We start from the raw sequence: 20,742 nt of genomic DNA, 5'->3' as shown, positions 1-20,742 counted from the left end.
TCACGGTGGCCCCTCTCCCTGGCTCCTGATCCCGTCCCTCGGCGCCCCTCGGCCACTCCCGACCCAGGTCCCCAGGGCGCGTCGCTCCGCAGAGGCAGCCCCTCCCCGCGGCAACGGTGGGGCGGGCGCAGAACCGCGCCCCCCGCCCCCGCCCCGCGTCGGCCGTGACGTCAGAGCCGGACCCGCTAAACTGAGCAGCGGCGGCCGAGAGCGGGGCGGAGACTGCGACCCGGAGGCGCCGGCACGGACGGAGCCCACAGCAGCGCAGGCACGGAGGACACCTGCCCGCAGCTGCACCCGACCCCGAGGTACCGCGACCCCACTCTCTGCCCGCCGGGGAGGAGCGCAGGGCTGGGGGAAGACGGGGAGGGTTCCCCCCAAAGCTCCGCGCGCGGGGCTCTGGGGACTCCGGGGGCGCAGAGCGCACGGTGTGCGGGACCCCGCGGCGCGTTCCGAGCGCGCCGTGCGGGAGGCGGGAGCCTCTGGGCGGCTGGGAGCCGGCCAGCGGCTGTGGCTGGGTCCCCGACGGCGCGCAGCGGGCGCTGTTTCACCGGCTCGCGGGCGCTCGTGGGCACGCGCTCGGGGCAGGTGCGCGCGGCTGCCCGACGGCCCTAGTGCGGCCGGCCACGTCGGAGCGGGCGCGGGAAGGTGTCCCCGCCGCGCCCGCCCTCACCGCGCGCTGCGCCCCGCAGCCGCGCCGCGGAGCCATGGCCCTGAGCGAGCTGGCGCTGCTGCGCTGGCTGCGGGAGAGCCGGCGCTCCAGGAAGCTCATCTTGTTCATCGTGTTCCTGGCGCTGCTGCTGGACAACATGCTGCTCACCGTCGTGGGTACGTCCGCGCCCGCGCCCGGGGTCCCCTCCCGGCTCCCACTCCCTGGCGCGCAGAGAACCCACGCGTTGCGCAAAGCTCGGCCCCCGCGCACGGCCGCGCCCGGGCTCCGAGCAGCTGCATTTGTGGCTTCGCTTTCCTGGTCACCAACGACGACCTCCGGTAAGACGCGGCGCGCGTGTTTCCTCCCGATAGCGCCCGGCTTCCCCTCGCCCACCCGCGCCGCGATGAGAAAGATTTCCAGGAGAGGAGCCTTTCTCAGAGGTCGGAACGGTGGGCGGGGGTGCTTTGGCTACCGGAACAGGTGGGACGTGTCGCCGTTCCGAGGTAGGAAAAGCAGGGAAGGAGTGACGTGGAGAGACGTCGTCATGGAGGGTGATGCGACAGATTCGCCTCTGCGCTGCAGGAGCGGTCCGGACCTCATGCTCTTTAGCCTTTTTCTTACGTGGAGGTCTGGGAAGTTCAATGCAAGTGGAAACCCCAAGTCTCTTAATTAGCCCATCCAACAGAACAAGGGTGTGGTGTGTTTTCCCCTAAGGCTAGCCTGGTGTTTAATGACTCAGATCACTTAGGTTCCTCTCCACTTGTGCGTTCTCTCACAGTTGCACTCACGGCCACAGTCGGATTTTCAGATCCTGGATTATGGAGAGCTGTGAGGCAGGTTCGGGTTCGGGGTTACCCTTGGGGTCTCGGCGCTCCTCTGTCCCCGCGGTGACTGCCTGAGGCTTCCCCTGTACTGAAGAGTTCACTTCTCCTTTGGGGGTCTTAGGAACCCTTCGGTGTGGGCTCCCGCTCAGGTGGCAGAGCTGAAGTGGACCTGTTCAGTTTCAAGATCCTAACTTCCTGCAGGTGCACTTGGTTTTTTCCACAGCGCCTAATGCAGTTGAGCTCTTTGGTGCATTAAACCATTGGGAAGTATCTTGGGAGCCTTGGTGACCCCAGGTCAGCCTTGACTTGACTTCATGCTGTTTCACTTTGCTGAAATATCCCTGGGAAGGGACACAAATGACAAACATCTCCGAGGTCATTCAGGTCGGCCCAGCCACCCGCCCTGGTAGCGAATGGCTGCCCAGGGCCTCTGGGGGCTTGATTTCTCCTGGGAACTGAGCAGGGTGGCAGTGTGTGAGGCTGGGTCCGGTGGCCTGGGGGCTGGGGGGAAAGCGCACCACCTCCCTGGGCCTGAGCTGGCGTCTGGCCCCGTAGCAGCTGTGCTGGTTTTGCCCAGGGAGGGTTTCGGGGTGCTCACCACTTCCTGCCCTGCTCTTGTCTCCAGTCCCCATCATCCCCAGCTACTTGTACAGCCTTGAGCACGAGAATGTGACGGAGACCCAGACGGCCAGGCCCGTGCTCACGGCCTCCTCCCCAGGCCGCTTCCACAGCATCTTCTCCTACTACGACAACTCCACCATGGTCACAGGGAACGCCACCGGAGGCCTTCCACAGGGGCAGCCATACCAGGCGTCCGCCACCACCCAGCGCCCGGTGACCAACACGTCCGCTGCCCCTGCCGACTGTCCCAGTGAAGACAAAGACCTCCTGAACGAGAATGTGCAAGTTGGCCTGCTGTTCGCCTCCAAAGCCAGCGTCCAGCTCATCACCAACCCTTTCATAGGGCTGCTGACCAACAGGTGGGTGCTGTGCTTGTCGCCAGAGGCTTCCTGTTGGTCCCTGCTGCTGTGCCCCACGGCAGTGCTGCCCAGTCCTTTCTAGAACCTGGAGGGCCCGGCTGGTCTCCTTCCCCCACATCTCTGACCTCAGCTGATCACCATTTCTCGTGTGTTCCGCCTGTCCCTGCTCCCCTCTGTTGCTCAAATAAAATGATTAGCTTCTGTCTGCTCGTGGGTTTCACCAGCACCTTGGGCAGCCACCGTGGCCATTGCTGGGTGTCTGCCATACAGCTTCCTCTTGTCTGACCCATCTGGGCGTGCACTTTGTTCTAGGATGAGCCTGGGTTGTGCTGGTCCCCTTCCACTGGTACACAAGGGCAGAGAACGGGGGCTGTGGTCTGGGGCACGCAGGCTGCCCGGGTGGCCCTGTGGTAACCTGGATGTCGTGGAGTCTTTTGGACCCTCGTTATGTGAAATGATGGCTCCCTTCTCTATCGCTGGTGACTGTCCAGTCAGCGTGTGTCCTACAGCTGAGACAGCCCAGTTTTACCTGGTAAGGGGGAACTTGAAGTGCAGGACAAGGGGCAGGCAGTCCTGGTGGGGCTGAGCGAATGGTGGTCGCTGCCATGTGCCGGCTTACAGAAGCGGTAGTCGGGGAAGTGCCCAAAGGCCAAGCTGGGAGCCGGGCTCTGAGCAGCATCAGCGTGAGCACAGGGGGCTGAGGACAGGAGGAGGTGGGAGAGGAACTGGGGAGGGCAGGGCTGGGAGGACTGGAGATCTTACCAGAGGGCAGTCGGGAGCCCTCGGGGATGGCTAAGCCAGAGGCTGGCATTTGGCACTGTGGTAAGACGCTGCTTGGAACGTCGCATCTCTTACCGTGTTTGAGTCCTGTCTGATCCTGACTCCAGCTGCCTGCTAATGTGCACCCTGGGAGGCGCGGGTGAGGGATCGAGCACCTGGGTCTCTGCCACCGACAGGGGAGACCCAGGTTGAGTTCCTGGCTTCAGCCTCACCCAGCCCTGATTGCTGCAGGAGAGTGAGCCAGTGGGTGGGAGAGCTCTGTCTCTTTCCAATCACAGATTTTTTTTTTTCCAAAGAAGTGATTCCAAAGCCAAACTGAAGAGCAAGTGAGCTAAGCTAAGGTAGAGGAGGAGGGATGCTTTCATAATTTGCGGGGCCCAGTGTAAGGTGAACATGTGAGCACCTGGTTCAGATATCGGGCATTTCAAGATGCAGCAACAGAGCATGAAGGCAACTCGGGGAGCCCTGTGCAATCCTGAGCTTGGGGTCTGGGAGCTGAGGAGCCCTGGCAGGGGCTCCGAGGGGTCAGCTGCCCACGGTGGGAGCTGCTCAGACACACGGAGGTTGCTGCTGCTGGATCGTAGTGAGGTGCTCGGGAGTGCCGTTGGATTTTTGTGAACCAGGTGGCATCATTGAATCGTTTTTAAGAGTCCCAAGCCCTGTCCAGCCCTCCAGCCTGTGCAGAGCCGTATTATAAGATCCTCAGCAGATTAACCCAGCCACAGGCTCATTGTGAGACCCCCAAGAAGCGCCATTATCCAGGTGACACTCAGGGGCTCATGTCTTCCCCAGGAGGAAAACCAAACAGATGCGAGCGGTTGCAGGATTGTGTTCTGTCTTATTTAACACCAAGCGTGCGTCTAAAATGCATCTGGTATAATTACAGAAAACGGCTCAGGGTTTTGTATTCTGAGAGAGCAAATACTGGATGTGAAAATTGAGGACATTATCGTAATAGTGCCTTGCCAATCACTTGGGCGGGCACGTGAGTAGCCCGTACAGTGGGATACTTAGAAGCCTGGCTGAAATGATGCGAGTAGTCTAATCTTCCAAATGCAAATGGCAAATGAAAAACCTTTTAAAAATCCCATTCTCGTGTTTAATGACTTGCTAGGCCATCGGGGGAGAAGCTTGTTTAAAAGCACAGAGGGCTCTCCCCTATTAAATACCGCACATGCTTTGAGGCTGCAGCTACCCAGGGCTCTTGTTGGGAGGTTCCCAAAAAACTGTCTTCCAAGAGAAACCTAATTTTGTTTCCTGCATTGCGAAATGAAGTCTCTTCTTACTACAGTGCCCACTTTGATCTGGAGCAAAAATTCAGTCCCTAACTGACTCCCCCAATGACCCTGCACATTTAAAAATGACCTTGGTCTTGATGTGCTGCCTGGTCATGTGGATGTGCAAGCAGGTTCTAATATCGACCTTGGCAAAACGATCGAGTGAACTCTGTTGTGCCTTAAAATGTTAGCGGTTTGTAGCTCTTCTATTTCTCAAGCCCTGGGGACATGAAACTGGGGACTGGCTGCTCTGCTTGGCTTCAAGACTTGGCTCTCCCTGCTCTGCCCCCCCCCCCCAAGTTCAGATGGAAACTGACAGAAAGGGACAAATACATCCCCGGGAGCTGCTGCACACCGTCTTTGGATGTAATTTACACCAATCATCCTCAATTACTAACAAGAAGGAATGACGTGTGTTGTCAGCATTGTAAGCAGGTGTTTCTAACAGCCTTTTAAATATGGTTAATATGTTTCCGATGAGGGAGTCACTAAAACTATATGTAACTCACCTTGGCGATGTCAAACCAGTGGTTCCTCTGTAGAGACATCGGAGAGTTCACAGTATATGGATTTAAAGGGTGAGTTTGTTTGGGGGCAGACATTTTTGAAGTCCATGCAGTTTTTTCCTAATGCGCTGTTCCATGAACTTTTGAAGCCTCCTATGCGTTCTTGGTGAGAGCACAGGGTGTTGGAGCCCGCAGGGCCAGTCCACGTGCCTTCAAGGTGCAGGTGTTCGCAACACAGGCGGAGTCCCATCTCCACTTCTCGTTCTATCTGCTCCCTGTTACAGTTTGTGCCCTTAGCTGTTAAAGAATGTGAGAGAAATCTTCCATCTACTGGTTCACTCCCCACTTGGCTGTGCTGATCCAAAGCCAGGAGCTTCTTCCTGGTCTCCCACGCGGGTGCAGGGGCCCTAGGACTTGGGCCATCTTCTGCCTTCCCAGGCCATAGCAGAGGGCTGGATCAGAAGTGGTGCAGCCGGGACTTGAACTAGCGCCCATATGGGATGCTGGCACTGCAGGCGGCGAACCCGCTACACCACAACGCTGGCCCCCAGATTGCTAACTTCCCTGCTGCTGGTTTAGAAAAGCAATCAGATGGACTCCCAGCGCGTGGACCCTCACGACCCCAGAAAACAAAGTCTTTTGCCAGCTTTTGACATGAGCTGGTCCAGCGTGGCTCTCGCCATGCTCCCCCCGCCCCACGTCAGGCTGCTGCAACCCCTTGTCCTGATTTAAGTGGGACCCTCTCTGAAATGAGTCGCCCCACGCCTGTGTTCATGGCCGTGATGGTGCTCTGTGCCCCGGATGCAGGAAGGAAGGCTGCTTTTCTAAGATTCAGATAAGATCTGGTGCCAAACCCTGAAAAGACAAAGCAGTTCATGGGAAGGCTAAACGTGTTGGCGTGGCTGTTATAGGGTCCGCGTTAGTCCTTACCACCGCAGTTCTCTGTAAGAGGTGGCAGCGGGTGTTGAAGTAACGACAGCTGTCATGATTTGAGCCCGTGAGTGAGGTGTGTGAAAAAGCAACGTTCTAGGCACACGGATGGTGTGAAAACTCCTTTGTGTTTCTCTGCTGCGCAAGCCGGGTACGGATGTCATGTTGTTGGCTTCACCTGCTTAGCATGACGCAGACGTAGTGTGTGCGTCTTTAGGGCCGGAAGATCTGGCAAACCCATCGGGAGAGGAGCCCCTTGCTGGGGGCCGTCTCCCTGGGCTTCTTCCTTGACTGCAGCGAGGTCTCGGTGGTCTGCTCTTTGTCAAGCCAGTGGCAGTGGCTTAATTTATTTCCATAGTTACCTAGTATATTTCAGAGCGGCTATTTTCCCTCGTACATCTTAGCTCCCATCCCAAGGGCAAGGAGGAAGCCACAGGGCATGAAAAAATCTCTGGGAAATCGACTGTGGTTATTTTCTACCCCCAGTGGCAGCCAGTCGGCCAGAAGTGGGCTTGGTGGGAACTGGCCATGAGCTTTGCAGCTCCCGCAGGGTGAGGAAACCAGCGGTTCTGGAGAGGGATCTCCAGAGGATGGCGGGATGGCGGGGGCGGGGGCTGATGGAGTCTCTGCTTCTGCAGCGGGAAGAAGCTGCCAGTGGAGCTAGAATGTTCCTCATGGCATTGTGGGAACCAGGGGCAGAGGGCTTGCCCCGGGGAGTAAGGAGCCGGCGTGACCCGCTGCGTGGATCCACTGGCTGCGGAAGGCAGGCAGACCCAAGGGCCAGCCCTGAGAATGTTGTTGCTTAAGTGACAGAGGTCGTCTTCTCCCTGAGCACATTTGGAATTGCCTTCTGTTTGCCAACACTGAGGAGCGTGCTGAGGCCGCTGGGAGGGAGACATTCCCTCGCCTCTGGTGTCACTTTGCACCCTGAGGAGTCCTTACTCTGTGTCTTTGGCACGTGCCCTGGTAGAGGACACGTAGCTCCTGGCCAGCCCGAGAGAGCAGCTGGCGGACAGGGAGGAGCCTGTGTTAGTGTCTGTGGCTGGGAGAAACTTCTTCCTGGTGTTGGGAGAGAAAGGGCAGCTCATCGGTGACCCCGGGGGACGCGTAAGCAGCAGAACTTTTGTTGGTTTACGCATTTTTCTGGGGATTCCAAATGTGATTTTACTCTCGTTCTAACTGGATTCTCTGCCCCCTGATTGTCCCATGGCCGTGGGCTGGGATGACTCGCGGAGATCCTCATGGGACCTTTGGTTACAGGTTTGCTGAATCGAATCTAGCTCTGCTGGGCAGCACTTTAATTAAGATGGCATCGGGGCCGGCGCCGCGGCTCAACTAGGCTAATCCTCCGCCTTGCGGCGCCGGCACACCGGGTTCTAGTCCTGGTCGGGGCGCCGGATTCTGTCTCGGCTGCCCCTCTTCCAGGCCAGCTCTCTGCTATGGCCCGGGAGTGCAGTGGAGGATGGCCCAAGTGCTTGGGCCCTGCACCCCATGGGAGACCAGGAGAAGCACCTGGCTCCTGCCTTCGGATCAGCGTGATGCGCCGGCCACAGCGGCCATTGGAGGGTGAACCAACGGCAAAAAGGAAGACCTTTCTCTCTGTCTCTCTCTCACTATCCACTCTGCCTATCAAAAAAAATTAAAAAAAAAAAAAAAGATGGCATCGGATTGAGACGAGGGTTCTGACACAGACGTTTATGACTGATATCAGTTATGTTTCCGTCCGTTTTGGAGACATTGGAAAGAAGAGGGGCTGTGGTGTTCTGCCCACTGCTCGGTGACCCTGGGGCACTGCACAGCCCTCCTACGTGGGTGTTCAGAGGGCCAGAGGAGTCTGAGGGTGGCGGTCTGGGTCCAGGGACGTCCCAGCTGCCTGCGGTGAATTCCTCACCAAGCTCCAGGAACGATGCTGCCCGGCGCTAACCACTGGGCAGCCCCGCTGGCCGCTTGGCCCGTGCTGAAGGTGCAGGAGAGGGCGGCAGCCCCAGCCCTGGGCCTGCTCTGAGCTGCTCCGTCTCCAGACCTCCGCTTTCTCGTGGACCTTTGGGTTTCCTTCTAGCCTCACTTCCAGTTATTCCCCCCGTGTGCTTTCAGAAAATGCCGAAGGAATTAAAGACAAAGCAGTAGCTGCTGTGTTTCCAAAGCAAGCCCAGTGCCTGGTGTGCTAAGGGCCTAGCCTGTGGCTTCCAGTGAGACGGTGCCCGCTGGGCCCGCTCGCCATCAGGGACCTCTGCCCTGTGGCTGGTGGCCGGCCCCGAGTGGACACCAGCGGGGCCTGATGCACGTGAGACACGGCATGCTCCTCACCGTGAATTTGGGGCAAACTCTTTACATTCCCTGAGCCTCAGGGGTGGCCATGTGAAGAACAGGGGCAAAGCCAGCTCCTCCCGGGATGCTGGCTCCTCAGGGTGGTGGAGGTGGCGGAAGCTGCCCTTCGAGGGCCCCCACCCTGTCATTCTCAGTCTTTGGCCCCGGGGAACGTGGTAAAATTTGAGTGGAGTGCCCTGGGCAGGCGGGCGTGGCCCGAGCGCCCTTGGCCTATAGACCTTTGCCTGGGCTCTTTGTTCATGCCTCGGGCTCCTCATCTGTGAAATGGGGAGGGGATCATTGTCCTCCAGCAAATCGGGGAGCTGCTGGGTGCAACAGCTTGGAGACCTGAGTGTGACCTTCAAATGAAGGTGTTCATGGTTCTGACTTGAGGCGCTGCCTGGGCCTTGGCACACTCGAGCAGTCGGCCCTCTTAGCTTCGTTGGCTCCTCCCTCTCCAGGTTCCTAAGGGAGGGCGCACAGAGCCTGGAACTGCTATGGGCTATTGTGGGTGGGATCACACCTACTGTAGGGCAGGGCTCAGCCAGTATTGGCATCCTTCTCTGGGCAGGGGGTGCCAGGGAGCTGCATGTCAGAGACCCAGCTACTTAATCCAATAGGGAGAGAGCAGGAGGAAGAGGAGGGAGGAAGTTATGTGTCTTTAAAAAAAAAAAAAAATTAGGCAGAGCAACTGAGAGAGAGAGGAAGGTAGAGAGATCTTCCCTCTGTTGGTTCACTCCCCAAGTGGCTAAAACAGCCACGACTGGACCAGGCCAAAGCCAGGAGCCTGGAATTCTGTCTGGGTGTGTGTCAGGGGTCCAAGCACTTGGGCCATCTGCTGCTGCTTTCCCAGGTGCATTAGCAGGGAGCTGGATCGGAAGTGGAGCAGCCGGGACTTGACCTGTCAGCATTCTGATCTGGGATGCCGGCATTGCAACCTGCCGCGCCACCATGCCTGTCCCAGGGAGTGACATTTCTAAAGCATCAAAGCCCTGCCTATGCCCTGGGCGCTCTGGTGGGTGGACAGCTTGACACGCGTGTGTCTTCCCTTCTGCCAGTGCGGGGAGTGGGACGTGGTCTCTCCATGGGCCTGAGAGGACACTCGCCTGAGTTAAGTGGCAGGGCCAGGAGTCCAGTCTGATGTGGGACATGGGAAAGCCCGGGCCCTCCGTCTGCCTCCGCCCGTCTGGTGCCTGAGCCCCTCGTGTGGTAGTGCACTTGCCCAGCAAATTGGATTTAGAATTTTTTGCACAGCAAGCGAGGCCCGTTTTTCTAGGCAGGGCTCACCAGGGCCTCCAGGAAGCAGATCTGCAGTGTTGCTTCTTCTTAATGCCCCTAAGACGCGGCACGGTTGTCTTTGCTGCCAGTTGAGTCACTTGATGGCCTTTATCAGCATCGCTTGGTTGCAGCTGTCTCTTTGGGGAAGCTCTGGCAAAGACTATAATGAAGGGAATTTGTGTTTTTTGATGACAGAGTAGGGGCCATGTATTTGTGTTCGGCCTCCTTGCCAATAACGTGTTAACATTTCTTCCAGCTCCATTTCTCTTCGGAGTGCCGGTCCACAAATGTATTCATGTTCTGAGACAGTCAAACACGGAAAGGTCACGTAGGAAGCACTGAGTAGATGAATTCTGAGAAAAGTCGACCTAACACTTGTTCACCTGATCCCAGGGGTGCCGGGGGAGAATCTGTCTAAAGCCTTAGGAAAACACCCGCACTCACCAGATGTTCCGGGCTTGTGTTTTGCAGAATCGGCTATCCCATCCCTATGTTCGCGGGGTTTTGCATCATGTTTATCTCAACCATTAGTAAGTGTGCGACATCTGCCTCTCCGGTGTGGCCACCTGTGGGCTGACTTGAAGGACACAGCCTGGGGGTGTGGGAAGTGACAGTCGCTCGAGGGAGCGGGTGGGGAGGGGGCTGGGGGGTCCCCAGCAGTGCCCCTGCGGGCTGGCGCCGATGCAGGCCTGGGCTCTTGTCTCTGCAGTGTTTGCCTTCTCCAGCAGCTACGCCTTCCTGCTCATCGCTAGGTCGCTGCAGGGGGTCGGCTCCTCCTGCTCGTCCGTGGCTGGTAGGTGTGGGAGCACCTGTGGGTGGGTGGTGGGGGAGAGTGCCCCTCGTAACCCAGCTGGGCCCATTCTGGGTATTGGCCTGGCAGTGCGGATTCCCGGGGAAGCCGTGCACTCTCCCCTTAGGTCCTGGTTGGCTTCCATGGCAGGTTTGGGAAGACTGGAAGTCTGTGGGAGGGGCAGGCCAGGCACGGCCCCTGTCTTGGTGCGCCCCAGAGCCGGACTGTCAACCATTTCTTTCCCCATTCAGGGATGGGCATGCTTGCCAGTGTGTACACAGATGACGAGGAGCGAGGCAACGCCATGGGGATCGCCTTGGGAGGCCTGGCCATGGGGGTCTTAGGTGGGTATGGGCCCCGTGGCGGCAGCAGGGGGCCTGTCTGGTGCTGGACCTCAGCCAGCACCCCAGGCCTGGTGGGACCAAGGCTGCGTTCACCTAGACAGACTGCCCAGCACCTTCCTTGAGATGTTGGGAAGGGGTGGGACGAGCCCTGAGCTGGGAGGACTTGGGCTTCCTTGGTCCCCGTCCCAGATCTCCCCAGACCCAGGTGTAGACACGAGGATGGAATGGAATGGTGCACCAGATGCTTCTCTCTGGAACGTTCTGTGAGTTACGACCAGAGAGACATCCGCCTTCCTCCTCTGCTCCCCCTCCTGCTCTACCGGGGGACAGCTATCTCCCCGGCCGGGGGCTCAACTCCTGTCCCCTCCGCTCGTTCGCTCCCAGCCCTTGTTTCGCACACACTGGTTTGTAATCAGGGATGTCCTTGTCACCCTGTGCTACAGGGCAGCACAGCCCTGTGACCAGGCTCTCACTTCCCTCAGATCTTAGCTTTTGGGGTGACTCTGGCCCGTTCGTTCTTGGGGGAAGTTGCTCGGGCACCTTGACACTAAAGGGAACCTAGGGCCACCACCCCCAACCGTTTTGAAGCCAAGCAGAGAACTACAGGGGACAACAGACGATTCTGGGAGGGGGGTGCACGCTGGGCGCCGGCGCCAGCCCCTCTCTCGTCCTCGCAGTGGGCCCCCCCTTCGGGAGCGTGCTGTACGAGTTTGTGGGGAAGACGGCTCCCTTCCTGGTGCTGGCTGCCTTGGTGCTCTTGGATGGAGGTGAGTAAGGTCCCTGGGCACCTTGGCCGCGACCCCGGCATCCCTGCCGGCTGCGCCGGGGCCATGGCCACTGTCTGACCAGGGCCGTCTTCTCCCCTTGCAGCCATTCAGCTCTTCGTGCTGCAGCCGTCCCGCGTGCAGCCAGAGGTAAGCGGCCGGGGGAGGATGGCCTGGTGGCGGCCATGGCCCTGGTGACTCGGCTGACGCCTGCTTCTGCTTGACAGAGCCAGAAGGGGACACCCCTCACCACTCTGCTGAAGGACCCGTACATCCTCATCGCCGCAGGTGGGCCGCTCCGCGGCTGCTCGGTCATGACTGTGCTTGGGAGGAGGGGTGGATGGCAGGGCCTCTGTTCATTTTGCTGGGGAACGTGGCCTGCAGGGGGTCATCCTAGCCGGAGAAGGTCATAAGCCACAGGAAGCCGTGTCTCCCAAAGCTTAGCCAAGGTCTTTGTTTTTCATTTGTTTTTGGGGTCTGCCAAGTGCTTGCACAGGCTACAGAGATGCTACTCCCCGCGAAGGCCGTCACTGTTTGGCCTGGAACTTTCTGGAAGAGATCTGCCTTCTCACTCAGGCTGAGGTGCGCGGACTGACCTCGGCTGCGTCAGAGACTGGCAGCAGAGACCCAGAGCACAGACTGGGCACCTCTTCCCGCGGAGAGCACTTCCCTGTACCGCAGCCAGGGGGCGCTGGAAACCCCTTGGGTCCAAGGCCCGGGTGGCTTAAAGAAAGCCCTGGGGTTCTGGGGAGGGGTCATGGGGTGCATGCTTCCGAGGGACTGCCCCCTCCGATGGCCCAGTCGCAAGCCGGCGGCCTCCCCGCCAGGCCGGGGCTGCCTGTGAGGGACCTGCCTTGTGCAGCTGCTGCCCGGGGCCTGGTGGCTGACGTCAGCAGCCGCCCTGTGCTCTGGGTCTGGGAGGAAGAGACGTGCTGCTGCCTGGGGCCGCTCTGCAGAGTGGCGTCAGACCTGGCAAGGGTGACATTTGCCTAAGCAGGGCTCACACTGGGAGGCCTGGAGGGGATCTGGGAGAGGCCCCGCCTCTCCCCTTTGCAAAGCAAAGCCCTAGGCTGGTTTTGTGGAGCCCTTATGGTCAGGGTGGAACCCAGGGGACCATGGCCCAGCTGCTGCCCCTCGTACTTACCGGTCAGAGTACCAGAAAGCCGGTGCCCGGATCTCTCCGTGCTAGGTGCACAGATCCCCTGGGGCCTGGCCGTCTGTGTTAGGGGTGTGGAGGGTGTGGTGGGGGGGCCCCAGAGATGTGACACTCCCCACCCCCAACCCTAAGGTTCTCTCTCTTGGAAGCTCACTGCCTGATCCCTAGTCATGGAGGAAGTTGAGAGATCCACCCGCATTGCCGGGCCTTGCACAGTTCCAGGCTGCCCTGGTGGGGGTGGGGGGAGTTAGAGCACGGGCAGTGGGAGGAGCCCAGTCATTTGTGTGTTCTGCTCTAAATGTCACAGGGAATGACAGAAATCCTGTTTCAGGATGCACGTACCTGCTTCACGATTGCACAGTGTTCTTTGGGTTTGTTCTAGCAAATTACAGGTTCCACAGGCGCAGCAGCACAGGAAGCTCGCAGAGCGAGGGAGACGGTTCCGGGTGTCTTTTCCCACGTGCTTCTGTATTTACAAAGGGTCCTGGGTAACAGTGATAAGGAGTGTGTGCACAGATACCCTACCTGTGCAGTTGACTTTAAACCAACCCTCCACAGTGCACCTGTGCTGAACACAGGGGTCCTCCTGGGACTTCCTGGCATCTCGGGGCATCATGAGAAATGTCCGTGGGCATCGCACAGCAAAACACCTGCAAGAGCCCCCGGTTGCCCCAGACAGGGTGAAGTCAGGAAGCTGCCTGGCTGCGGAGTGGCCTCAAGTTACTTTGTGAATAAATTGGAGCTCCCTTCTTTCATCAACAAACTGGGTGGTGATTGCTGGGGCTCCCTCAGTTCCAAGCATTAGAACCCCAGGATTCTGTTTACCATGATGAATGGTGGTCGCCCCTCCCTACTCACTTGAGATGACTTGCAGGTCATCTCTCTCTCAAGCAGGAGTGGTTCTGGCTGCCCAGGCTGGGGGCCTGGGGTCTCACTGGATACAGCAGGGACTCGGTGTGGAAGCAGAGACACTAACCTCCTTCCTCCTTTAAAGGCGCCATCTGCTTTGCAAACATGGGGATCGCCATGCTGGAGCCGGCCCTGCCTATCTGGATGATGGAGACCATGTGTTCCCGGAAGTGGCAGCTGGGTAAGGCCTCCGCGGCTCTTCTGATTCTAGAACTTTTGCCCTCAGGGCAGTTCATGCCGGGATGATGGAGTGAGTGCTCTGTTGGACTCTGGAAGGGGCCAGTGCCTTGGGTGGCACTGGGGTGGTCTGTCTCTGCGCTGGTGTTACATCATGCCCGGTAGATGTGTTCTCTAGATGAGAAGGGGACAGTACATTGATTATATTGAGAGGGAGGGAAACATATTCACATAACCTTTTTTGGTCATCATTGTTCTGTTATTGTTAACCTCTTCCTGTGCCTAATTTATAGATTAACCTTTATCATGGACATATATGTGTAGGAAAAAAATAGTTCACGTAGGGTTTGATGCTGTCCTCGGGTTCAGACACCCACTGGAGACTTGAAATGTAGCCCCTGTGAACAGGGTGGGAGACTGCTGTAATCAGGTTACAGTTTCTGTTAGACTGGGTTCAGCGTTGATGCTTGTGTGACTGTAAATACTGTTCCAAGCTGAGGTGTGTAGGGACTGTGATGCAGTTCCTTTCTTTTTACAAACTTGTTTTTCCTGGAGTTAGCATTGCCTTGCTTTTTCATTTTCTTCCTTTTCCATGTGACGTTTGTGAGTCCGTCCCCCAGCCCCTGTGGCAGAGATGAAAGGTCCCCTTGGCACGGTCAGGCGCGACCCGGAAGCTTCTAGGTCTTTGCCCGTTTGCGGGCGTGGTTCTGGCTTCTCCACTCTAGGCCTGCTGCTCTGGAGGCTTTGCTGGGACTTCCTCCCTCATCACCTGGGCGTCATCTTAGCCTCTTGTGCATCTCTTGTGTCCTTGTCCCCTGGGTCCTCTCTTGGGTTTGCTCCCGCGTTGTGGTAGAGCATAGCCTACAGCAGCTTTCTGAAGGAGGGTGTGCGGCAGGTGAGGTGACAGTGACTCCGCGTGTGGGATTCCTGGTTGGGAGTGACTCCGCGTGTGGGATTCCTGGGCGTGACTTCCCATTGGCGTTTTGAGCTGGAATTCTGTTGCTGTCCAGCTTCCAGTGTTGCTGTTGAGGAGGCTGGTGTGGTTTTCACTCCTGCTCCCCAGTTCTGAGCAGCTGTGTGTACAACTCAACGCTCCCCCCGTTTGTGAGTACGCCCTCCAGCTGGTTATATCTTGGCCCTCTAGATTGCATTCTTCTAGTTTATCTTGTCTTTCGCTTTGTACCTTCATCTTTTAAACCATTGAATTTTGAGAATTGGTGCTATCATGTCTTAAATTTGAAGAGTCCTTTTTCCATATACCCGGAGTGGTTTAAGTTTTAAATTTTTGTTGACAACAAAACAGTCTCTTATTTAGCAGGAAGGCTTTAGTTCAGTTTCAGTTTCAGCTTCTCCTGTTGCCTCTGGCTTCCAGACTGCCTGGGGTTCCAGGGTCCCTGAACCACTCACACTGTCCCCTGTGGGGTGAGGGCAGGAGGACTGCTCGGAGGGAGGAGCGATCCCGTCCCTGTCCCCACCTTCCTCCCCGAGTTCCCTGGGTTATGGGGCCCGAGTGTCCCTTCTCACAGAGCTCCCCATGCACGGTGGAACGTTCTGGCCCTCTGCTGTATCCCTCACTGTCCCCTGCTTGCTTCTCCCTGTCACCACTGTGTCCCCTCTTCTGTCTGTCCTAAGGTGGTGTGTAGGGGAAGGAGGGGGAGGGACATCTAGAATTTTCTTTTATTCATTGAGTAATATTTGCATGTTTGATTGGCATTCCGAGTTGTCACTGTGACTGTGTAAATGTTGTTCCAGCTGAGATGTGCAGAGTTTGCAGTGGGAGCGGAGGAGAAGCTGTAGGTTGTCTTCTTCCTGTCTAGCCGGAGACCCAGCCTTCATCTTAATGGTTGTGTGTGTGTTCTGTCGAAGGTTATACCATAGACTCCAGCCCTCTTGTTGGGTATTTGGGTTTGTTCCAGTTTTTGCCATTTGAAACCATACTGCAGAGAGTGTCCCTCGGGGCTGGAAGCATGTTTGTGGGTAGGACACATTGCTAAAAATCAGATGGGGATTTTACTGTTTGGTGGTTACTCTCTGTACTATAACACCTGTACTATCATTGATATTACCAGCTTTTCAGTCTCTCCCAACTGAATGTGTAAGAAAAGGGGTCTCGTCTAAGTATATTCTCTATGAGTGAGATTGAGTGTCTCTTCTGTGTGCATTAGCTGTGTATATTTCTTTTACTGTGAATGTGACCCTATCATTACTGTTGTTATTAATTTTGAGGGGTGAGAGAGAGACAGACAGGTGTGCTGCGAGCGCGCCCATCTGCTCGTGCTTTCCCCAGATGACTGGGCTGGCCGGGGCTGTAGCCAGACACCGGCCATGCAGTGCAGGCCTCCCACGTGGGTGGCGGGAATGCAGCTCCGTGAGCCATCACTGTGGCCTGCTCAGGGTCTGTATCAGGGAACTGGAGTCGGGAATCGACCTAGCACGCTGTAGATGTCTTAGCCACTGGACTGCATACCCACGACGACCCCGGACTCCTTACTGATGAATTTGGGCCGCTTTCCTTTGGAGTTGTTTGCTCTTAGAATTCTAACTGTGCTTTGTGGACAAAGATCCTAGTCCTTGTCAGAGGTTTCACCGATAGGGCCCTCACTTCATTGCGTACCTGTGACTTCGTGGATGCTATTTTTTTCTATTCGGAACATTCAAAATGCCACTCATCAGAGTTCGCAGTCTTTTGTGTCATTGTTGCTTCAAAGCCTTTCCCACGCCAAAATTACCTACTGAAAAAAAAAAAAAAACCATGCTTTTCTCTAATACTCATATGATTTTTTATTAAAATAGTGGACTTCTAAGGCGTTTATTCTGGTACACGCATGGCTCGCGACCGGGGTGCGGTGTGTCGTCTGTGTGGTCAGCTTGTTGTCCAGGCTGCGGTCCCCTGATTTCTCCTGTCTGCAGCAGCCTTGCGCTGGCTGTGTGTTCTCGGCCCTCTTTCTGGATCCTTCCATTCTGTTGATCTGCTTGCCAATCCTTGGGTCAGTCCCCGCCACCTCCCTAATCATTGTAGCTTTCAAATGCTGTTTAATATCTCGAAGACCAATCCTTCGTATGTAGCTCTTTATGACCCTAATGATTATTCTTCCGAGAGATTTCTTTTCGTAGTTCCTCCGTCACACAGGTGGACGTCTTTAGGTGGAGCCCCAGTCCTGAGCGAAGGCAGCTTTTTGTCGCCCCCAACCTTTCGGCAGGTGGCTGTGTTTTCCCTCGGGCCTCGGGTCCCTGGTGGAGTGGGGTGGGGAGACACTGCCTCCTGTTGTAGACTTTCCCTGCCCTGCCTGCCTCGGGTCGGCATGGAGTAGTGTTTTCAGCCCTGAAAACGCTCCGCCCGGCTTGGGGCAGGGACTGGTCGCGGGTTGGAGGACGATGTTCAGGAATCGGAGCCGGGATGGTCGCGTGACCTTGTGAACATGCTAGACCTTGTGAAAGGGTGGATTTTAGAGTGTGAGTTGTAGCACACGAGAAAACCAAAACAAGCCCCATGTAATGGGAGTTATTTGGTGACGGAGGAAGGACTCTTGGAGCTAAGTGCAGGACAGGCAGACGTGCTGCTCCGAGCTCCTGGGGCCGAGAGGAGATCACCTGCCGGGGCTGGCGTTATAGCAGGAGGAGTTGCCACTTGGGACGACCCCAGCCCACATTGGAGCGCTGGGGGTGAGTCCTGGCCACTCCGCCTCCAGCCCAGCTTCTTGCTCATGTGTGCCCTGGGAGGCTGTAGGGGATGGCGCAAGTATTCAGGACCCTGCCGCCTTTGTTGGAGACCCAGATAAAATTCCTGGCTCCTGGCTTTCACCTGGCCCAGCCCCAGCGATTGCAGGCATGTGGGGAGTGAGCTAGTGGATGGAAGATCTTTTTCTCCCTCTCTCTTGCTCTGACTTTTCCATTAGAAAAAGAGGAGCCCCTCAGAGCTCCCAGAGCAAGCGGGCCACTTGGCAGGAGGGGGACATCCTTCCAAAGCTGGGTGAGCACCCGCGAGCTTTGTAGAGGACAAGGACACCGTGTCACCTTGTCACCGACGCTCATGCAGTGCCTTCCAGCTTTGCCTTCCCTCTGATCCTGGTGCAGCCTGAGCGGCAGGTGTTCTGGGGAGGGGCCTCCATCCAGTGGGAGTGGGGGATGTGCAGAGCCGGCTGAGTGGAGCCCCTGCCTTTGCTTTGCTCTTGGGCAGACACTGCTTCGATGCTTCCGCTGTCCCTGCCTGACCGACCTATGATCCTAATTGAATGTGTCCTAGCCGTGCCGGGGCACTTAGCTGCTGTGTTCCCAGCCTCGCCAGACAAAGCCCGAGGCTCTTCCTATAAAGTCTTTAAGGTCAGTCAGAAGGCCAGGGCTATCCGGTGAGATAGCCGAGTGCAGGCTGCCTGTGTGTCACTGGAAGAGGCCTCGTGGCTTTGTCGCTGAGCGAGATGCTCGGACCGACCGGACCGGTGCACTGCCCGTTGCCTCCAAGACACACTTGTGCATCTGCTCCGGGATCAACTCCTTTGTGTGGTCCCTGCAGCTTGCAGCTCTCGGACCCTGGGCCTGGGGATGGTGAGTGTGGAGGAGCCAGCGCCGAGGGCCGGGCAGCCCCACGGCTGTACAGGGACCACCTGCCTTTCTGCTCCCCTCATTGTCCCTGGAGCAATGCCCTCACATCAGAGGTCAGAGCAGAACATTATTATTTGCACTATGGATGACACGCGATTGCTTCTGTGGGCTTGGGTTCAGGGCAGAGAGATAGCAGTGCGTGCTCACTCCCGAAGGCCCTCTCACGAGTCTGCCCGTGCCCGGAAGCTCTGGGTTTGGGCAAGTGGAGAGAGCATCTTTCTCTGAACCTCAGGTTCTAGGTCCAGACCTTTCCTAGACATCTCGAGACCTAGGGGGCAGAGCCGGAGTCCGGGGGAGGTTTGTAGGCCCTGGGGAAGGGGTCCCAGGGAAGGGTGGAGCCAGAGTCTTTGTTCTGGCTCTTCTGGCCCATTTCTCTCTGAGATGCGGCACAGAGAGGGGTGGACCGAGGGACCCTGGCTGCAGGGTGGGACCACTGTGCTCTGGCCATCACCTTGGGCTGGTCCTGCGCAGCCCCACTGGGCCCCAACGCACAAGGGGCTTGCTAGCGTCCTGTGGCTCCAGCCTGTGTGACTCTCAGTCCCCCAAACCTCCTGTGGGGTGGGGCAGCGTGAGGCCATTGCCCTGCCCTTGTTCCAGGCCCTTGGGGACCCTCAGTCACAGCTGTGGCTGAGCAGCCTTCTCCCCTGGGTGTGTCAGAGGCTGGGATTGAAGCCCAGGTTTATTAATTTATTTTTTTTTGACAGGAAGAGTTAGACAGTGAGAGAGAGAGAGACAGAGAGAAAGGTCTTCCTTTTTCCGTTGGTTCATCCACCAAGTGGCCTCTACGGCCGGCGCGTTGCGGCTGGTGCACTGCGCCGATCCGAAGCCAGGAGCCAGGTGCCTCCTTCTGGTCTCCCATGCGGGTGCAGGGCCCAAGGACCTGGGCCATCCTCCACTGCACTCCCAGGCCACAGCAGAGAGCTGGACTGGAAGAGGAGCCACCGGGACAGAATCCGACGCCCCAACTGGGACTAGAACCTGGGTGCCGGCACCACAGGCAGAGGATTAGCCTAGTAAGCCGTGGCGCTGGCCTATTAATTTTTTTTAAAGATTTTTTATTTGGAAGGCAGAGCAACAGAGAGGGGAAGGGGAGGGATGATGGAGGGGTCCTCCATCTGCTGGGTCACTCCCCAAATGGCTGGGTCAGGCTATAAGCCAGGAGCTTCCTCCAGGTCTCCCGTGTGGGTGTGGGGTCTGAGCGCTTAGGCCTTCCTCTGCTGCTTTCCCAGACACATTATCAAAAAAGGAGCTGGGTCAGAAGTGGAGCAGCCGGGACTGGAATGGGCGCCCATGTGGGATGCCGGGATGCAGGTGGAGGCTCTGCCTACGCCACAGCGCCGGCCCGAGGCCGTTTTACAATGGGCCAGGGAAACGCACTCTCGGCATGAACTCTAGTGTGGGCAGAGAGAAGCGGGGAGCCGTGGAGCTCCAGTGAGGGGGGCAGTGGCCAGCAGGAGGAGGCCTGCTGCACGTGGCTCTGGGCACCGGGTTGGTGCGGAGTGACGGGGCTGTTTCTAAGGCTCTTATCGTGCGGGTTCCCTTCTCATCTTCAAAGCCACCCTTGTGGGAGTTCTCGGTGGGAGCGGTGGCTGTTCCTTGGGCCCTGGAGAGGGTGGGGGACCTCCCTCAAGCCCCGGCTAGCAAGCTCACGCTGAAGCCGACGCCTTGCTCCACACCTTCTAATCAGTGCTGTTTCTTGAGAATCAGGAGGTGGAGTTTGCTGTCCTAGAGCTCGGGCTGTTCATGGAAAGTAACGTGCACCTTGCTCCTGGGTCCCAGCCAGGCCCTGGGCACTGCACAGGTGCATGCTGGGAGGCGGCGGCTGTCCTGCACACCTGCGTTCCCGCTCGAGGCCTTGGTTTGGGGCTGCGGCGGGGGCCCTGCTCCCAGAGTCGGGACCCAGCAGGTGGTCTGGACCTCGGGCCGGGTTCTCTGGGAGCCACTTCTATGCCAGGGCTCCAGACGGGCTGCCTGGGGACTGAGCTCCTCCCTGAATTAGGTTCTGGTTGGCTGGAGTCGTGATGGCCTGCATGGGGTTTCTGTTTTATGAAACTGAATTACCAGCGTTTGGGAGAAGTGGCAGCTGCTTTATCAGACGGCGTCTGGGTGCTTTGGGCCACACTGTTAATTTTCCTACGGTTTGCTTGCTTGGTTCATTTGTGCCTGCCTGGGCTTTGGAGACACTTGTCCTGAGAGAGGGGTCATCATGATTTCTTAACATCCAGAACCACACCCTCTCTAGAGTGTGGGGAGTCTGCCAGGTGCCTTGTGAAGCCGGGTTTCAATGGCGTCTTCTTGCGGGGGGGGGGGGGACTTTGCCAGCTGCAGGCTCCGGGGCCCCAGGGCAGGGCATCTGTCCTTTTGTTCTGTTCCAGTCATAGTTCAAAGGTCATCTGATTCTTTCCTTTGGAGATGCTGTGACAAGACAAGAGCCACGCTGGCTGTGTCTGTGCTGCGGGCCCGTGCTGT

The 20,742-nt window shown here is 57.5% G+C and overlaps 1 protein-coding gene across 1 annotated transcript in view; it reads left to right on the top strand.

Annotated features, from left to right (window-relative positions):
- Nucleotides 1–707: 707 nt before the first annotated feature.
- SLC18A2 (solute carrier family 18 member A2) overlaps nt 708–20,742 on the top strand; it is a 30,636-nt gene continuing 10,601 nt past the window's right edge. The window contains exons 1-9 of the mRNA XM_062215043.1: nt 708–828; nt 2,102–2,456; nt 10,006–10,064; nt 10,244–10,327; nt 10,576–10,668; nt 11,346–11,435; nt 11,539–11,582; nt 11,660–11,720; nt 13,583–13,678. Of these exons, the coding sequence (XP_062071027.1) occupies nt 708–828; nt 2,102–2,456; nt 10,006–10,064; nt 10,244–10,327; nt 10,576–10,668; nt 11,346–11,435; nt 11,539–11,582; nt 11,660–11,720; nt 13,583–13,678 (1,003 nt within the window). The remainder of the gene's footprint in view (nt 829–2,101; nt 2,457–10,005; nt 10,065–10,243; nt 10,328–10,575; nt 10,669–11,345; nt 11,436–11,538; nt 11,583–11,659; nt 11,721–13,582; nt 13,679–20,742) is intronic.

This window comes from Lepus europaeus, chromosome 17 (assembly GCF_033115175.1).
Source record: "Lepus europaeus isolate LE1 chromosome 17, mLepTim1.pri, whole genome shotgun sequence".
NCBI lineage: Eukaryota > Metazoa > Chordata > Mammalia > Lagomorpha > Leporidae > Lepus > Lepus europaeus.
This window is presented reverse-complemented; position numbering and strand designations above follow the sequence as displayed.